The sequence below is a fragment of the Gorilla gorilla genome, chromosome 8 (genome assembly GCF_029281585.2).
Source record: "Gorilla gorilla gorilla isolate KB3781 chromosome 8, NHGRI_mGorGor1-v2.1_pri, whole genome shotgun sequence".
NCBI lineage: Eukaryota > Metazoa > Chordata > Mammalia > Primates > Hominidae > Gorilla > Gorilla gorilla.
In genome coordinates, this window is record NC_073232.2 from 91,397,261 (window position 1) to 91,417,770 (window position 20,510).

General features: G+C 42.1%; 1 protein-coding gene across 3 annotated transcripts in view; it reads left to right on the forward strand.

Annotated features, from left to right (window-relative positions):
* MKX (mohawk homeobox) overlaps positions 1–20,510 on the forward strand; it is a 71,860-nt gene that overhangs the window by 48,807 nt on the left and 2,543 nt on the right. For all 3 annotated transcript variants that reach the window (XM_063710277.1, XM_055352428.2, XM_019034356.3), the window contains one exon: positions 20,373–20,406. In XM_063710277.1, the coding sequence (XP_063566347.1) occupies positions 20,373–20,406 (34 nt within the window). The remainder of the gene's footprint in view (positions 1–20,372; positions 20,407–20,510) is intronic.

Consider the following 20,510-nt stretch of genomic DNA (forward strand, 5'->3'; position numbering starts at 1 on the left):
TCAATTAATCATAAACTCCCAGTTCTAAAGTAACCTTTTGATACATGCTTCCAGCCCTTGTCCCACACAGCTCTCATTACCCTTTTCTTCTTCAGTATAAAAATAATCATCTTTTTCCAACTCTGGCCCACTTTCTGTTTTTTCTATTCTCTTTATTATCATTATGATTAGTCATATGAATAATTAATTAAATGCATTTTTACCTTTAGTAGGGCCCTTCCTCATCCCTCATCTCTCCTGTCTTTATTCTTCGCCATGAGCTCCTAAAAGTCAACATAAATACAGATTCCTTGCTCCTTTCACATTGGAAGTATTTTTCATTTTATGTTCATCTTCCTGTCCAAATAAGAGTCTATATATTAAGTTGCCTAACAAACCATCTATCTTGTAGGATGATTTTTATAAACCTCCTAAATTAAGCTGAAAATTGGCTGGATAATAGAACTGGTTACTGAGTGCATGGAAAATATGAGATTTTTTTTTTTTTCTGTTAAGCCTTACTGAGCATCTCTCCTTTCCTGTCTCCTATTCTTGTCTTATACTGTGGGCGGTGTAATTAACATTGCCCAGAGGCCTGCGACAGTGGCTCACTTCTTCGTGTGTGTTGTGTCATGTCTTGTTTTCAGGTCCCACTGTGGGTGGCCTGGGAAGGAGCGTTTCTCCTTCTATGTGCAGTAGATGTCTTCTGCTCCCTTGGGTTCGGACTCATGTGCAAACCACATGCAATGCAGACAGTGGCACGCTACTGCTGGCCATTAACTGGGAGGGGTCTAACTGGGTAGACATTGAAAATAATAGAGGATGTCAGGAGCAATGGTGCTGGGACACATTTTGAGGCTCAGAGGTCCTCACAGTTCCTGGTTTCTTGTGAGAAACCATTCTGCCCTTGAATGCAAGGCTGGGCTATAACAACTACTCTTGCTTCCAACTTCTGAGTGGTGGAAAAGTAGCTAGAACTACCACACACCTGCAGGAGCTTGGGAGTCTTGCAAGGAATGGAGGGTTTTCCTGGCTGCTGTTAAAAAAAAAAAAAAAAGGCAATTTGTTTGTGCTTTTATGATGAAAATATGTAGTCTGTTTACTCTTGTGTACGAGTGCCAGGCTTTTTTGTATGATACTCTGATTCAAGGCAGTAACTACTATCTGTTTCTCATTGCTCATTCACCATCTAGTTCTGGATGCCTGGAGAGAATTTAGAATTGGGAGATTAATTTTTTTTTTTTTTTTTTTTGAGACAGAGTCTCGCTCTGTCGCCCAGGCTGGAGTGCAGTGGCACGATCTCGGCTCACTGCAAGCTCTGCCTTCTGGGTTCACGCCATTCTCCTGCTTCAGCCTCCCGAGTAGCTGGGACTGCAGGCGCCCGCCACACACTCGGCTAATTTTTATATATATATATATATTTTTAGTAGAGACGGGTTTCACCGTGTTAGCCAGGATGGTCTCGATCTCCTGACCTCGTGATCCGCCTGCCTCAGCCTCCCAAAGTGCTGGGATTACAGGCATGAGCCACTGCGCCCGGCCTGGGGATTTAATTTTTAAAGCACTTTGGAGTATGTGTAGTATATTCCAAAACCAAACCCAAAAAGTATAGATAAATGGATCTGGTTTGTTCTGGAAATGTCATGTTTGCTTCCTTTTCTCTTTTGCACAGCTTTCTGCCTTTCCCTCTATTTCTGTTGTTTATTTTAAAACTGGTAAGAGTATGTTAGTGGTTGTTAAAATATTACATTTCTCTCTATAATTGTATTAGTCCATTTTCATGCTGCTGATAAAGACATACCCAAGACTGGGTGATTTATCAAGAAAAAGAGGTTTAATGGACTCCCAGTTCCACGTGGCTGGAGAGGCCTCACAATCATGGCAAAAGGCAAAAGGCACATTTTCATGGCAGCAGGCAAAAGAAGATGAGAGCCAAGCAAAAGGGGAAACCCCTTGTGAAATCATCAGATTTCATGAGACTTATTCACTACCATGAGAACAGTATGGAAAAGACCTGCCCCCATGATTCAATTACCTCCCACCAGGTCCCTCTCACTGCACATGGGAATTGTGGGAGCTACAATTCAAGATGAGATTTGGGTGGGGACACAGCCAAACCATAACAGTCATCAAAAGATATAACAAAGAGTAGAAAAGATAAGAAAAAGCAGAAAATTGCTTTTAATCCCCCAGAAGTATTAAATTCATTGGCCATTTCTCTAAATCAGTAACTTTTAGTGACTAAAACAAATATGTTTTCTTTTTTATTTATAGGTGTCTTATTTACTTATAACCATATGTGACATCTGTAACACAGTATGTATGGTCGTTTGGCATTTAAATACATTTAAATCATATGAACATGCCATTCTTTTGTACTTAAATTTCCATGAAATGGCCTTGCAAAAACTTTTCTGTGTATTATACTTGTTCTTGCCTTTTCCTGGTAATTATTCAGTTCTTGTTTGGGGGTATTTTTAAACCTAAGATCATCACGGTGTTTGTTCTCTCTCTCTTTCCCTTTCTTTCTTATAATTTCTTTGATTCATGCTTAAGTAGTGTAGTTTGAATGTCTGGTGATGCCTACAGAAATACCTCTCCTGCATATTACACTTCTTAACTCTGTAGTATAGATCCTTATTGTTTTAGACCTGCTATGTTTAATTTTTGGCCATTGGGAGGAGCGGTCTCAGCACAGAATGACCCCACAGGCTCTGGGGGAGGCACAAGCCCAGCTCATCTCTCAGCACACACACAGCCAAGAGTTGTTCTCAGATCTCAAGCTCTGTCCCTAGACATATAGGTGGCTTTCAGATGGCCACCGTTAGCAGTTTAGTCTTCTTCAGCCCTATGGTTCCAGAAGCTGATGCTATGACATTCTGTGGCTGTTCAAAAGCAAAGCCATCAGAAGGCCTAGATAGGATCCTCTCTATCCTCCATCACAATTCAATCCAGGATCCTAACCTCTGTGCTCTGCCTCAGTCGTTTTGGTTGAGCAGTTGCCAAGCTGTTCGCCTGGTGGATCTCTACCCTAGTCCCTGTTCCTCTTTAGAGACCATGTAGCTCCAGCTACCTCGCAGGGCTGACCTAGAAATAACAGACTAAAAATAACCAAATACTCTGTTCATAAAACCTCATCACTATGTCAGTGTATAATAAAACAATGCTCTGTTCTTTTTGAGGCAGGCCTGAATAAAATATTCCAAGAGCAGCAGAAACTAAGTTCACTTTAGTTTATAAAAGCTTATTATCCTACCCTAGAAAGAAATTCTATGTTAGGTTGAATAACTAGTTTTTGATGACCCCATGTGGAATACTATTTGTCACCTTATTTTCCCAAAGGAAAGATTAAGAAAAAAGTCAAAGACTTATAAAAATAAAAGGCCCTACCAGCACAGCAATTTTGCACTGGGCCAACATGTTTATTTTCAAAACAGAAAACACAGATCTCATAACAGTATGTCATTACCATGGCTATTCCAGTTAGAAGAAGGAGGGTGATTTGCATATTCTGAATTATCTTGTAATACATTACAATGAAAATCTTGAATTCCTTTGTTCTCAAGTTTGTATTAGTAATAATTCTCCCAGATTTATATGTCATAGCGTAGTAAAAATTGTAAGAACTGGGCAAAAGAAATGCAAGTAAACTGAGATGTTTTACCACCTCACCTGACAAAAAGAATTTTTAGAGGTATTATATCCATATTTAAGCAAAGACAGACAATAAATAGTATTTTTGAAGCTGGAGTTACCAATTTCTGGGCGATATTTTCTTATAAAAGTGTTATATCTGCTATTCATATTTAATTAGAATCAAGAACTTGGTTTCTTAAAACAGAATTACCATTCAACACAGCAATCCCATTAGTGGGTATATAGCCAAAGGAAAATAAATCATTCGACCAAAAAGACACATGCATTTGTATATTCATCGCAGCACTATTCACAATACCAAACACATTAAATCAACCCAGATGTCCATCAAGAGTGGACTGGATAAAGAAAGTGAGGTACATATACACCATGGAACACTACACAGTCATAAAAAGGAATTAAGTTATAACCTTTGCAGCCACATGGATGCAGCTGGAGGCCATCATCCTAAGCAAATTAACACAGGAAGAAAAAATCAAATACCACACGTTCTCATTTATAAATTAGAGCTAAGCACTGAGTACACATAGACACAAAGAAGGAAACCATAAGCACTGGAGACTCCAAAAGGGTGGAGAGAGGGAGAGCAAAAGCTAAAAAGCTGCCTATCGGGTACTGTGCTCACTACTGAGTGACGGGATCCTTCATACCCCAAACCTCAGCATCACACAATATACCTGTGTAACAAACCTGCATATGTACCTCCTGAATTTAAAATAGTAGTTGAGATTATTACAAAAAAAATCTTGGTTCATTCGATACAGGCTTAAGATGGCTAGTTGGCCCTTACTGGAATATTAGAAATCCAATAATATATATATATTTTTACTATGACAAGGTAATAGTGCCTTGTGCTGCTATACTTGAGTGAACACCAGGAATTCCAGCATGGTTCTTTACTAAAACAGTCCATTTTGAATGGCCCACACCATAGTTCTCATAGGGTAGCCCCTTCACCATCAACATCGGAACACCTGAGGAGCTTGTTCAAGTGCCATAGCTATGACCTACCTGAACACAATCTCAGAGATGGGATCCAGGAACCTTCCCCTTTGAAGACTTCCCCAGAGAATTTCATTCTCTTCTCTAGAGCATCCTAAGAAAATAAGGAAGAGGCCTATATTTTTCCATTCTCACACAGCTATAAAGATACTACCTGAGACTGGGTCATTTATAAGCAAAGGAGGTTTGATTGACTCACAGTTCTGTGTAGCTGGGGAGGCCTCGGGAAATGTACAATCATGGCGGAAGGAGAAGCAGGCACCTTCTTCACAAGGCAGCAGGAGAGAGAAGAGTGAGCAAGAGCAGGGAAAATTGCCTTATAAAACCATCAGCTCTCATGAGAGTTCCCTCACTATCATGAGAACAGCATGGGGGAAACCACCCCATGATCTGATCACCTCTCACTGGGTCCCTCCCTCGACATGTGGGGATTACAATTCAAGATGAGATTTGAGGACACAGGCAAACCATATCAAGGCCTAAGGTATGACAGGAGAGACCCAGTAGGGGGCTTAGTACCTTTATGGAGCTTGGAGTGGCCCCTTGGCTAACAAAGGATGATTTGCACCCTGACTTCTTCAAGTCAGGGAGCAGAGTGCCACAGCCCTTCTTATATGCTGGGCACTGTTTCAAGAGCTTTCCATTTAATACCTCATTTTATCCCCACAGCAACCGTACGAAGTAGGTGTTACAATGATCCCCATTTTATAGGTGAAGAAACCTAGATATAGTGTGTGTAAATAACTTGTCCAAGGTCACGTACTTAGTGAGTCCACTATGTTCCCACAAATCCAGTGCCTCAGACAAATATTGTATAAGCAGGTGGTTTTGGATCTATGAAATGCTTTTTATTTTCCTCCCAAAAGATGGACTTGTTAGGTTTTTGTTTTGTTTTGTTTTGTTTTGTTTTGTTTTGTTTAGTTTTTTGAGATGGAGTCTCACTCTGTCGCCCAGGCTGGAGTGCAGTGGTGCCATCTCGGCTCACTGCAACCTCTGCCTCCCGGGTTCAAATGAATCTCTGGCCTCAGCCTCCTGAGTAGCTGGGATTACAGGTGCATGCCACCATGCCCAGCTAATTTTTCTATTTTTAGTAGAGACGGGGTTTCACCATGTCGGTGAGTCTGATCTTCAACTCCTGACCTCGTGATCTGCTGGCCTCGGCCTCCCAAAGTGCTGGGATTACAAGCATGAGCCACCACACCCGGCTGACTTGTTAGGTTTAAGCAATTTATCCCTTACTTTTTTCTAGCAATATCTTGTATTCTAAGTTTAGGTGGTAATCATGGAAAAAGGATCTGTATGCCACTGGAATTTAATAAGTGTGTATTTAATAGATTAATAGGAAAGGAACATAATCAGATGCTTCCGATTAGCAAGAGCTGTCCCCACTCACCCACGTGTGGCTTCCTTCAGCCAGAACCGGTTCTCCTTGGCAGGGAATCTTTCTCTAGGAGCAGAGTGGTTCTCATTTAAAAGTAGGGGTGACCGGTCTCTTCCTTTTTTTGGAGGCTACCTTTCTTCTTGGTTTGGGATGTACATCCCTGGGCAAAATTTAGAGTAGATCTCTTGGCAAGATTTAAAGTGGAGATGAGTTATTTAGTGTTCTTTTGGTCAAAAGGGGTCATGGGAGGACTGCTAGACTAGGGGTGCTCTGTGACCTCTAGCTCCAGCCACCTTCCCACGGGCAAGGAGTTTTACCCCGCCTTTATGCATGGTTCTTTTTTAATTTATACCCTTCGATACCATCAGCAGAAATCTTCCCAATTTTCATTTCAAAATATACCTTCACCCCAGTTTAGGCTTTAAATACTGTTCCTAAATTAAAAGCAGAAAATTTCAGAACCTTTAAACATAGAAATGTGTGAACCCAGAACACCGACATGCCAAGTAGAGTTTTAAGGTTTAAGTTTATTAAGAACATTGCAGCATATTTAAAATGTAGAAGAAAGACTTGATAGTAGTATTCATCTTATGTCTAAAATGTGGGGGTTTTTTTCTAGTAGTAAATACAGCAGATGAACAGTGAGTAGAGAAACTGCCGTTTGCCGCTCTTGTGAAGAGCCAAGAAGTCTGTGAGCATCACCTCTCTCATTGTGTCATTTCTGGTGTTAATCAGTCAGACAGGTTTAACACGGAGATTTCCTAGTCTGAAGTGTCATTTCTGGAGACGGTAATTTGAGGAATTTGAAAAGCATGGTAATAATGTGAGCCAATTCAAAGATACACTACAGTTCATGTATCAAAGGAAAAATACTTTTTGATGGTTTTTCAGAGATACTGAGGAGTTTGAAAATAGATGGAGGAGACAGACTTTCCAGCCAACTTCTAGATCATGAATGCACATTTTTTTCCATTTAAAAAGTCTTTTTTTGCTGAAGTCACATTAGTCCTTTGTAGCCTAACACCATTCAGCTGTATATTTATTAAACAAGTCAACCCTTCTAAAACTGCAGTGTGTTAACTATAAAGTGAATCTTGGGAGAAATAACCCTTGGGCTATATAGAACTGAAAGGATGAATATCAATATTAAGATGTGGGGACAAAATTAAGGTTTAGCTAAGAAGCACTATAAATGCATTTAGGTTTCAGAACTAGTAGCCCAACCTGCATGTAAAAAGGAGTGCTTTTATAAACAATGCTCTTTGCAACATACAAGCACACACAGAAGTTATTCATGCATAGTTAGGAAGTCATTTTCTGAGACTTTGGCTGGAAATCTAGGTTTCATGGATGAAACACTTTGGGTAACATCTCCAATATTCCCCTTGAGAAAATGAAGTAACAAAATCCATTAGACACTTAAAGCTAATAGATATTCTTTAATGTGGCTCCAGGTCTCTTTGTCTTGGCATGTTGTGGTGTTTTGGCACAAAGGACCATCAGAAAAGCCATTTTTGTCTTTGAAGATGATAGATTCTGCACACTTAATCCATTAATCTGAGCTGATGGGCTTTTGCCCAGAGTTAAAATATTTTCTCCTTACATAATGGTTTTCATATTAAATCATCGAATAACACTAATTTTTCTGGTGACTGCATTTAATTCCATTTTCTAGATGTAGAAAATTAAAGTGAGAGAGGAGGTTAACTTTTTCTTTCTTTCTTTTTTTTTTAACAAGGACTTCCATAGTGCTTGGTATATGTGCTCAAGCTCTCTTCTAAGTGTTTTATAAAATATGAACTCATGTGGTCCACATAACTACCCTATGACTCCGGTACTATTATCTTCGTTTAATAGGTGATAAAGATGAAACGCAGAGAAGTCAAGCAGCTAGCCAGCTTGGCACGCTGATGCTAAGTGAGAGAGCAGAGGTGCAGCTCATGCTGTCTAGGTCCAGAGTCTGGGCTCTGACCATTACACTACACGGCCACTAAGTCTCCCTCCAGACCACCCTCATGGTGAATACCAAGAGCCAAGAATAGAAAGGAGAATACTTAACATTTCCAGACCCTCTTTCTCATCCCCCGCTGACACTGGCCTCCCCATAGACTGCATTCAAATCTTCAAAGTGAAACTTCAGGCTGAACGTTTTAAACTTGGGGAAGATGGAGCCTTTGAGATCACAGAGGAGCAATCTTGGAAAGTGGGACTATGCTGAATGACTTAGCATCAAGAATATTTAATATGCTTAGTGAAAACGATCACTGGGTGGTGGTCTGTTTATTCTGAAAAGCTACTTTTAAGTTGCAAGTCCTGCTTCCTGCACCTCCACTGGCCCAGACTGACGAGGCCAGAAGAGCTGTGCATTTTACCAGAAAAAAAGAAACATCAGGAAATGACTAAAGAGCCACCAGCCAGGGCTGTAGCTCCCTAACATAAGGAGCCAAGCAGCACTTTCCCACGTCGACCCAAGGCATTGGTACTCTTGTAGAAAGAAAGATGTCCTATTGTTGTTATTAATGGAATTATAACCTAGCCTGAGAGCTTCGAGATATGAAAATATCCCCATCTTAACCAGGGAGCTCTTCACTGTTGGTTCAAAATAGAGAAGTGTGGGCTGGGCGCAATGGCTCATGCCTGTAATCCCAGCATTTTGGGAGGCCAAGGCGGGTGGATCACGAGGTCATGTGTTCGAGACCAGCCTGACCAACATAGTGAAACCCGTCTCTACTAAAAATACAAAAATTAGCCGGGGTAGTGGTGCGCGCCTGTAATCCCAGCTACTCAGGAGGCTGAGGCAGGATAATCACTTGAACCCAGGAGGCGGAGGTTGCAGTGAACCGAGATCGTGCTACACTGCACTCCAGCCTGGACAACAGAGCGAGACTCCGTTTCAAAAAAAAAAAAAAGAGAGAGAGGTGTGGCTTTTAATTTTTATTCTCTAGCAGGAGCTAGTTGGAGGGACTATGCATTGACAGAAAGGCAGTTGAAGGTGAGGACCCTGTGGATCCAGGACATCTGGGTATCATTAGCCATCATGAGGGGCCAGCCCACATGAGGGGTGGCAGAAAGGAAAAGAATCTCTGGCCAGAATATGGAAGTCATGGCTGGAAGCAACACTGGCTTTATTTTTGGAAAAGAGTTGGCCGGGCACGGTGGCTCATGCTGGTAATCCCAACAGTTTGGGAGGTCAAGGCGGGCGGATCACCTGAGGTTGAGAGTTTGAGACCAGCCTGGCCAACATGATGAAACCCCATCTCTACTAAAAATACAAAAATTAGCTGGGCATGGTGGTGGGCACCTGTAATCCCAGGTACTCAGGAAGTTGAGGCAGGAGAATCACTTGAACCCAGGAGGTGGAGGTTGCAGTGAGCTGAGATCACACCACTGCACTCCAGCCTGGGTGACAGAACAAGACTGTCTCAGAAGAAAGAAAAGACTTTTCTTTTCTCTTCTCTTCTCTTCCCCCTCTTTCCTTCCTTCCTTCCTTCCTTCCTTCCTTCCTTCCTTCCTTCCTTCCTTCCTTCCTTTCCCTTCCCTTCCCTTCCCTTCCCTTCCCTTTCTTTCTTTCTTTCTTTCTTTCTTTCCTTCTTCAAATTCTGAAATAATTTCGGACACCTCTCATTCTTTATACCCCCAGGATAAATAATTTAGCTAGTCTATTGTGAGAAGAAAAAAAATACTAGGTCCATCCATGAAGATGGGGTGGGTTTCATTTTATTCATTTATTATTTATTATTCATTTCTCACCATTTAGAAAGCTTCCAAAGCTCTCCTATCTCCAGATCCACAAAATCCAGGCTTCTAATAACTCTTTCATCTTCAGTAGCCTTGATCTTCACCAGGCTTTAGTTGCAGTCTCTTCCTGTCATGCCAAAGTTTTAAAGTAAAACTCACTTTGGTCAGTGGGACTGGTAGAAGAGTTTGGTCATCAACAAATAACTGTTATGGGTTGTTGGGTGGTTTTTCTTTTCTTCCTTTTTTTCGGCAAATATCACTTAGAATGATTTATCTTTACTCATTCAAAAGCTCTAACTGTCCTAAAGAAAGGATAACCATAAAAATTTCCTCTGAAAGTGACGCAGCAGCAGCTGCCTAGGAACTGTTTAGCAGTCATTCACTCAGGGCTATAGAGGAGCGGTTATAGGGATATCACACTTCGATTAGAAATCACTCTACTGGGCCAGGTGTGGTGGCTCACGCCTGTAATCCCAGCACTTTGAGAGGCCGAGGCGGGTGGATCACAAGGTCAGGAGATTGAGACCATCCTGGCTAACACGGTGAAACCCCGTCTCTACTAAAAATACAAAAAAAATTAGCCGGGCGTGGTGGCGGGCGCCTGTAGTCCCAGCTACTCGGGAGGCTGAGGCAGGAGAATGGCGTGAACCCGGGAGGCGGAGCTTGCAGTGAGCCGAGATCGTGCCACTGCACTCCAGCCTGGGCAACAGAGCAGGACTCCGTCTCAAAAAATAAAAAATCACTCTGCAGAAAGTATAAAGAAGATCTCAAGACAACTTACTTGAATTCCCTATTCTACAATCTGGACAGATTCCTTGATATTACATATTAAATCATAAGGAGAAAAAAATCTGGTTTTGGTCTCTTTGTGGTCTAATATCCTAGCAAAAAGTACAGAGAAAAGTTTAATCCATTTTTAATAGGTTCTGTTGCCATAGGCTTTCTATATATACAATGCATTAAGCCTTGCCATGGTCTTTGCAGGTGGCTTTATTGACAGAGGTTACTTGGATAATGCCATGCAGGGGTTAAAAACATGACCTTCAGGGCCAGGGCCAGGGGACCTGGCACTGAGTCTCACAGCTTGCAAAGGTGCAAGTTCCTGGACCCCTCTAAGCTACAGTGTCATTTGTAAATAAGGGTGGTGGTGCTGTCACACAGGGTCATTGCAGGCATTTAACCAAATAACATTTGTATCGTTTCTGGCATAGTGTCTGGCATAGAATAAGCATTCAATAAATATTAACAGCAGCATTAGATTCTCATAGGAGCGTGAACCCTATTGTGAACTGTGCATACAAGGGATCTAGGTTGCGCACTTCTTATGAGAATCTAACTAATGTCTGATGATTTGAGGTGGGATCGTTTCATCTCAAACCCCCGGCTCCCCGGTCTGTGGAAAAATCATCTTCCACGAAACCAGTCCCTGGTTATTTTAAAGATAACTCCTTCTTGCAACATTTGCACTGCTTAATATTCAAGTTTAAGTTGGATGGAGCTGGATTTTGAATTCTTTCAGGCTGTTTCTATTTCACAGGCAAAATCCACTGCCACACTGGGAAAGGCCAAGGGGTAAATTATTGTCTTATTTATTAACAAAAGGTAAGGTGAACACAGAAGTTCAGTAGAAAATGCAGGTTATAACACATGTCCAGAATGATGCCATTTTAAAAAATGTGTATAATACTTGTTTGGAGGGCCATACATCCAAATGTTAATATTAGTTATCCCTGATTGCCCCTTATTTTCTATTTTACACTTTTTCTTAGATTTTCTGCAGGGAAGCTGTATTACTTTCTTATTAAAGAAAAACAACAAATGCTATATTTATATATATGTGTGTGTGTGTTTGTATATATATATTTTTTTTTCTTTTTTGAGACAGGGTCTCACTCTGTCACCTAGGCACAAGTGCAGTGGCATGATCTCAGCTCAATGCAGCCTTGACCTCCTAGGTTCGAGTGATCCTCCCACCTCGGCCTTCCGAGTAGCTGGGACTACAGGCACACACCACCATGCCTGGCTAATTTTCAAAATTTTTAATAGACACGGAGTCTCAATATGTTGCCCAGGCTGGTCTGAAACTCAAGGGCTCAAGCAATCCTCCCGCCTCGGTCTCCCAAAGTGCTGGGATTACAGGCATAAGCTGCTGTATCCAGCCAACAAATGCTATTTATAAAAAGAAAGAACTGTATAGTCACTGTAGAACCAATTTGTAGATGGGTATGGAAGCCCAGCTTCAGTCTCCAGGTATGGAGAAGTAGAGATGGAGACTGCAGCAATGTGAGCAGGGAGCCCTGGGGATTGCTTGTGAGCCCTGGGGGTCATTTGGTAAGGCACTGCAACTTCACAGCAATTGGTATTTCAGAATCTTCAGGGAGGTTTTATACCTGCCCTGCTCACCAGAGTCTTGTTCTTATCCTCAGTTGTTCCAAGTATGTGAATAACTCCAGAAACTGATCTGGTATCCCCAGAGGCTCTCTGGACTTCTGAGGTCAGTAACACACTAGACGCAGGCTCTGCACACCTGCTATCAAAGTAATGGCCCCCAAACTTAACAGGTGTGCAGAAGCACAGTTTTCAAGCGTCTGGAGCTCTGACTTGCTTTGGATCATTATCACAGGCCCCGGATTTTTAATTGCTCTGCAAGGGCACTAGGCCAGGCCTCATGAGCAAGGTGAATATAGCCATGTGTTGCTTAACAACAGGGAAGTGCTCTAAGAAATGCAAGTGTATCATCAGGCAGTTTCATCATGTGCGAATCTCATAGTGTGTACTAACACAAACCTAGACGGCATAGCCTTCTGCATACCGAGGCTGCATGCTGCAGCCTATTGCTCCTAGGCTACAAACCTGTACAGTAGATTGCTGTACTGACTACTGTAGGCAATTGGAACCAACGGTAAGCATTAAAAATATGTATCTAAACATACCTTCACATAGAAAAGACACAGTAAAATATGGTATAAAACAGGGGCCCCCCCATCCCCGGGCCATGGACCGGTAGCGGTCCAGGCTGCATAGCAGGAGATAAGCAGCTTCATCTGTATTTACAGCTGCTCCCCCATCGCTCACATTACCATCTGAGCTCTACCTCCTGTCAGATCAGCGGTGGCATTAGATTCTCCCAGGAGCGCAAACCCTATTGTGAACTGCGCATGTAGTTGTGCGCTTCTTTTTCTTTTCTTTTCTTTTTTTTTTTCGAGACCGAGTCTAGCTCTATTGCCCAGGCTGGAGTGCAGTGGCACGATGAGTTCTCGGCTCACTGCCATCTCTGCCTCCCGGGTTCAAGCAATTCTCTTGCCTCAGCCTGCCAAGTAGCTGGGATTACAGGTGCCTGCCACCATGCCTGGCTAATTTTTCTATTTTTAGTAGAGACGGGGTTTCACTGTATTGGCCAGGCTGGTCTCGAACTCCTGACCTTGTGATCCACCCGCCTCAGCCTCCCAAAGTGCTGTGATTACAAGCATGAGCCACTGCGCCTGGTCAGTTGTGCGCTTCTTATGAGAATCTAACTAATGCCTGATGATCCAAGGTGGAACCGTTTTATCCTGAAACGCGCGCCCATCCCTGGTCCGTGGGAAAATGGTCTTCCACAAAACCAGGCCCTGGTGCCAAAAAGGTTGAGGACCGCTAGTAAAAAATAAAAAATGATGCACTTGTATAAGGCACTTACCATAAACAGAGCTTGCAAGGCTGGAAGTTGCTTTGGGTGAGTGAGTGAGTAAGTGAGTGGTGAGTGAATGTGAAGGCCTAGGACATTACTCTACATTACTGTAGACTTTATAAACACTGGACACTTAGGCCACCCTAAATTTATTTTAAAATTTTTTTCTTCTACAATAAATTAATCTTAGCTTACTGTTACTTTTTTACTTTATACGCTTTTTAAAAAAAGTTTTGACTCTTGTAATAACACTTGGCTTAAAACACAAACACATTGGACAGCTGTATGAAAATATTTTCTTTATATCCTATTCTATAAACTTTTTCCTGTTATTAAAATTTTTCATTTTTTATTTTTACTTTCTAAACATTTTTGTTAAAAACTAAGCCACAAACACACACATTAGCCTAGGCCTGCACAGGATAAGGCTCATCAATGTCACTGTCTTCCACCTCCATGTCTTGTCCCACTGGAAGGTCTTCAGGGGCAATAACACGCATGGAGCTGTCATCTCTGATAATAGCAATGCCTTCTTCTGGAATTCCTCCTGAAGGGCCTGCCTGAGGATGTTTTACAGTTAACTTTTTTTTTTTTTTTTTGAGACGTAGTCTTGCTCTGTCACCCAGGCTGGAGTGCAATGGCACAATCTCGGCTCACTGCAACCTCTGCCTCTCAGGTTCAAGCAATTCTCCTGCCTCAACCTCCCAGGTAGCTGGGATTACAGGCACCCGCCACCAGGCCCAGCTAATTTTTTTGTATTTTTAGTAGAGACAGGGTTTCACCATGTTGGCCAGATTGGTTTCGAACTCCTGGCCTCAAGTGATTCGCCCACCTCGGCCTCCCAAAGTGCTAGGATTACAGGCGTGAGCCACCACGCCCAGCTACAGTTAACTTTTTAAATCTAAGGTGAAGGAGCACACTCTCAAATAACAATAAAAAATATAGTAAACACATAAACCCAGTAACATAGTCATTTATTATTATCAAGTATTATGTACTGTATATAATTTATGTGCTATACTTTATACATTTAGCAGCTCAGTAGGTGTGTTTGTTTGTTTGTTTGTTTTGTGATGGAGTCCTGCTCTGTCACCAGGCTGGAGTGCAATGGCGAGATCTTGGCTCACTGCAACCTCCGCCTGCGGGGTTCCAGCAATTCTCCCACCTCAGCCTCCTGAGTAGCTGGGATTACAGGCATGCACCACCACGCCTGGCTAATTTTTTGTATTTTTTAGTAGAGACAGGATTTCACCATTTTGGCCAGGCTGGTCTCGAACTCCTGAACTCAAGTGATTCACCCGCCTCAGCCTCCCAAAGTGCTGAGATTACAGGCGTGAGCCACCACCCCCAGCCTCAGTAGGTTTCTTTACACCAGCATCACCACAAACACATGAGCAATGTGTGGCACGACCACATTACGATGTCACTAGGTGATAGGAATTTTTCAGCTCCATTATAATCTTATGGGCCACTGTCGTATGTATGGTTTGCCACTGACCGAATTATTGTTAGGTGGCGCACAACTGTACCTTCTTTTATTGTTTTAAAATATGAGTGCCTTCCTCTTCCCACTCAAATAATCCTAGTGGTCTGTCTTTGTTTTCCCCCTTGGCCGAGCTATTTCAGTAATGATTTCTCACTGACTCATTTACTTCCCTTTCCATGATCTCAAAAGTTTTTTTTCTTCTACTCCCTCCATTTTAATTTAGGGAAACATATATAATTTTTGGATTATTTAATTTAAAAACCTGAATTCTAAGTCTCACCTCATTTTACTTACGTTTCAGTGGCATCTGTGAAACAAAAACATTTTTCCCTTTACAGCTTATTTATGAAATTTTTTAAAAACCTCAGAGAAAAAGATTTGGCCACGTTTTGGTCTCTTTTTATGGCTACAAATATAACATCAGGAATATATATCAGAATTAATGTGCTTCTGAGTTGCATTTTTCACAGTTGGCCACAGAGCTTTTTGCTTAGCTATCTCGAGTTGCATTGGAACTGAGTTTTCTGTATAATTTTTTCTCTACTTAACTGTAGAAGGAAATACATGTCCAAACTGAGGATAGCCCCACTTTAAGTTTCAACATGGTTTGGGTTTTGCAGCATCCAAGATTTTCCTAACTACACACCTCTTTTTTTTTTTTCTCTTTTCTTTTCTTTTTTGGTCTTAAAACACGCTCTTTTGGCTGGTTCAGTAAGCCGTTCCTGCCAACCAGTTGCTTTTATGGTAATTGACAGCGTAGCTGATTTTTGGAACCTTGGAATCTAAAAAGGCATTTTAGCTCAGACTTTGGAGAGGCTGAGCCAAGCTACTTGCAGAGTAAGAGATACGGCGGAGCCAAATGTGGGGCAGTCAGACCCTGAGTCTGTGCATGCTAATGAACTGCTCTCAAGAGTCTACATACCAGGAGCTAGCTCCAACTTGCATTTTCCCTCTTTCACAACATGTACAATCCTTCCCTCTCCTGTCTGATTGTTTCTGGAGCTACTAGGTGCCACTTCTCAAGTGGAGCCGGTGAGACCACCTGTCGGCAGTGGACAGACGTGTCAGGACCCCTATGACAACCAGTGGTGGGTACAAAGACCCACTGTTCCTCAAATACTGACCATGAGCTGCAAAGACACAACACACAGCACACTTGAGCCAGAGAAGAGCTGACAAGTTTTTACTTCAAAGGGAAAGAGCATAAGAAAAAAAAATTACAACACTTAATACAACCAGTTAGTATAATGAGAAGATTGTAAATTTTCTGAATTCCTGTCAAATGATATCAGTTCTCTAAAAGCTGCGACATTTCTCCAGATTTCATCTTAGCACAACAAACAGAAAAAAAAGAAACAACTCCCCAGACTCCCAGATCTTTAGAGTCCTTGCTTTCCTAAAAAAGCACAAATGTTTCAGAGTCAAAGGGCTCTGTTTGCTGTCTTCCTTTTGCCGGTTTGGCTCTTCTGGGAACCAGAACACGTTACTCCACAGGAGGTGGCTCTTGGACTGAAAATACCCTAGTGACACTGGGCAGCCCACCAGTAACAGCCTCAGGAAAAGTGTGCCCTTCTAACAACAATTCATTTTTTGAACTAAAATCACTGAACACAGAGACTGCCCACCGCCCGCCCTTCCCAAGTGGTGGTAAGCAGCTTTTCCTTGTTGATTTCAGTCTTTGAGATCGAGCTTTGTTGTATGCAGTTTTCACACTATTCTCCATTACTTTTTTTTAATAGAAATTCTTTTTTTCATTGTATTATTCTTTATGTTCTAGGGTACATGTGCACAACGTGCAGGTTTGTTACATAGGTATACATGTGCCGTGTTGGTTTGCTACACTCATCAACTTGTCATTTACATTAGGTATTTCTCCTAATGCTTTCCCTCCCCCAGCCCCCCACCTCCCAACAGGCCCTGGTGTGTGATGTAAGATGATTTTCTTCTGTTATTGGAGAGGAACCCAATCTATACCTACTGACATTGAATGTGCCCATCTGCCTGAAGAATAAAATACAGAATTCAGTCTATTGAATCCTGTGTAGTACATTGCTGAGATTTGTAAAACCCAATTAAGAATACCTGAATGGGGATTTGAGTCTACGTTTTTGCACTTCAAAGGTATTTTCTTAGGCACCAAAGTGTCAAACACATACACCCAAAGAGTAAGCAGAATTTTATAATTTCACAGTTGGCTGCAGTAAACGTGTTTCTCAGTGGAACAAGTTCAGGGAGTCAGCCACAGGCAGTGCTAGCTACAGCCAGGAGCTCATGGGGCTGCAAGACATACAAGTTGACTCCTCATCTTAAATAGAAGCTCTCCGTGGACCTGAGCCGTGAATTACATCTTCTCCTTCCACGTGCAGGCTCCATGCATTGATGGCATTGATGCATTGATGGGTTCTGCAACCCATAACATATTTGATAGCCACAGGCTTTCTTCTTGTCTGTGCAGTAACCACTCTGAGATTGACAGTTCAGGTAGGGAACAGGGTTCTGGTCTCCTTCGCCTATGTGAGATGGCTTCATCTGGGAGCCAGAGTGTAAGTTACATAGTCTTCTCTAAATTATGTTTTGTTATTTCCCTAACGTTATTTAAGCCTCATGGAAATTATTCTGCTTTTGCCAAGTCTTTCCATTGAATAAATATCTCCATAACCTATTGCTTCACTTTGGCAACAGAATTGTTGCAATTTGTGGGCAAAATGGAGCAAAGGCCTACCTCATTTTTTTTTCTTCTGTAAAATGTCCAATTTGCTGGCTTTCCTTCTCCCAAACGAAAGCCTTGACTTGTTCTCTGTTCTGGTAGCGCCTTGTCTCTGTCCTTACTGGGTGAAGATTTACAGATAGGAGAATAGAACTCAATAAAAAATGACTTCGCAGATACCATGGAGACACGCTATCCATACACAAAGTCAGTAGTAGTAAATAAATTAGGACACAAAGTGCTCAGAATTGTGCCTGGCACGTAGTAAGTGATCTGTAAATCAGTATATCAGAGTTCTGTAAATTACAAATGATCATTCTTTTCCTGCATTTACATGAGTTACTTTATATTGCAAAATTATGGAAAGTAGCAGAGGTATAGCTAAGCATCCAGGCTGACCCTGTAAGAGCCAGAAGCTGGCAGAGCTGCAGAAGGTAACGATCTAACTGTTCACAGATCCAATTATTTCCCCCAAAGGATCCCTAAAACCTTATAAAATGCTGCCTGAGTAGTCAGTGAAAGGAGACCAAAGGAACTAACACTTGTTGTTCCATTCTGGGCCAGACACACATGATCTCATGTGTTCTTCACAACAACCTTGCCATTTGTTCACTGAATGCTTTTGTTTTGTTTGTTCGCCTGTTTATTTAAGTTCCTTAGGTGAAGGGTTGTGAAAAGAGCTCAGAGTGACCCATGATTGTCTCGTGGTCTACACCTTAAGGCTTAACTCAGGATATGTCAGCAGGCTTTCCCCACTCTTTTCCTTCAGAGAGGGCATCGAAGCTTGGCTGCCTCATGGGCATATAATTTATTTTCTCTTGACTATCTCTTCCTGGGAAATTTTGCCCTGGTTAGACTATATGATGATCATGTTGACGTTATTCTTCTCAAACCTCTTCTAGTTCTGTGACTGTCTTAGAGCTCAGAATTGGAAATTAGGTTGCATTTCCTAACTAGCCTTGAGCAGTGCAGAGAAAAAGAAATTGTGAGAAATATTGGGTTGGCAGGGGTGGGGGGGTAAAAGGAAGGGAGAGGACTAAGGGCAGGAAAAGACAGTTTTGCAAAGGCCGTAGAACTAGCAGAGGGCCTTGCGTTTTCCAGGTTTCCTGTGTGCAGCACAGTGCCAAGTGCAGTAGCTCCCCAATAATATTGATTATTGTTGTGGATGATGATGACGATGATGATGAAGAGGGGCTTACCCACTATCTGGTTTTGGAGTCTCAACCCCACTCCTTTGCTCGGATGCCATGCCAGTAGCCTCTCTACTGCCACCCTACATCTTTCCCTTCAGTAGGTAAATTTTTGTGTTATTCATACCAGATTCTTTTCGCCTAAGGAGCTTGAGAACCCATTTTCGTGGGTTCTTTATATTTATGTGGTGTTGGGAGACATTCGTGTTCTGAGTGAAGCAGCAAATCTAAACCAAAGATGTGAGTGCAGAAGCAAAAGTTAGCATCCTAACTTTCATTTCCTGCAGCAGCAGGAGGAGGCGTTGTTTTGGAAATTGAGGACCAATGCCTGCTTCTTCTAATAAATATGCCAGGAAATCCTGTATTGCTATCACCACTGGGTCCGTTACTCATTTGCTAACTAGCAGAGGGAACTATTTGCCCATCCTTTGTCTGAAATAAATGTTTGATAACTGGCTAGGCACGGTGGCTCACGCCTGTAATCCCAGCACTTTAGGAGGCTGAGGCAGGCTGATCACGAGGTCAGGAGTTTGAGATCAGCCTGATCAACATGGTGAAACCCTGTCTCTACTAAAAATACAAAAATTAGCCAGGCATAGTGATGCACACCTGTAATCCCAGCTACTTAGGAGCCTGAGGCAGAAGAATTGCTTGAACCCAGGAGGTGGAGGTTGCAGTGAGCCGAGATCACACCACTGCACTCCAGCCTGGGCAACAGAGCAAGCCTCCATCGCAAAAAAAAAAAAAAGAAGAAAATTTGATAACCATGAAATTATAGAATCATTGAGCCAGAAGCACCCCCAAGATTTTCTAGAACCCCCCCTTTTTAATTTTAATTTTCTTAGAGACAGGGTCTTGCTCTGTTGCCCAGGCTGGAGTGCAGTGGCACAATCACTGCTTACTGCACCTTCACCCCCCTGGGCTCAAGCAATCCTCCCACCTCAGCCTCCTGAGTAACTGGGAATACAGGTGAACACCCACCATACCCAGCTATTTTTATTTTTATTTTTAGTAGAGATGAGGTCTCACTATGTAGCGCAGGCTGGTCTCGAATTCCTAGGCTCAAGCAATCCCCCTGCCTTGGCCTCCCAGAGTGCTGGGATTACAGATATGAGCCACTGTGCCCAGCCAAAGCTCCCTGATCTTATAGTTAGAGAACTGAATCCCTGACATTGTGGGAGGTCATAATCTGCCCCCAGGTTACACTGCAGGTGGGTAGTAGGGCAAGGCCAGAACCTGGCCCCAGGTACAGTCAGCACTCTTTTCCTTATGCTGTTTGTCTCCTGATCCAAAAGGCCCAATTTCTCAGAGTAAATAACTTCAGATTTTTGTGTATCTATGAGAGCTACCTTTTATTCTTTACTACCCACTGTCATCTTATTTCTGCCCCTTTGCAATTTTTTTTTGCATCTTAATATAAACTGCTTTATCTTTATTAAAAGCGAACTAATTTTCAACCATATTTCCTGAAGAACTTTTACTTCTGGTCATTACTGATGAAACTCCTGAGATGAGAAAAGAAAGGAAAAACATAAAAATAATTGAATTTTTGCTTTTCTTTACAGACACTCTGGAAAACGGATCCAATAAGGGTGAAAGGTGAGCAAAATGTTCCCATTGGCCATTCCTGCTTTTCAGCGATGGCATTTTCAATGCAAACTGCAGTGAGTTTGATCGTTTACTTTCTGTTTTGCTTAACTCCA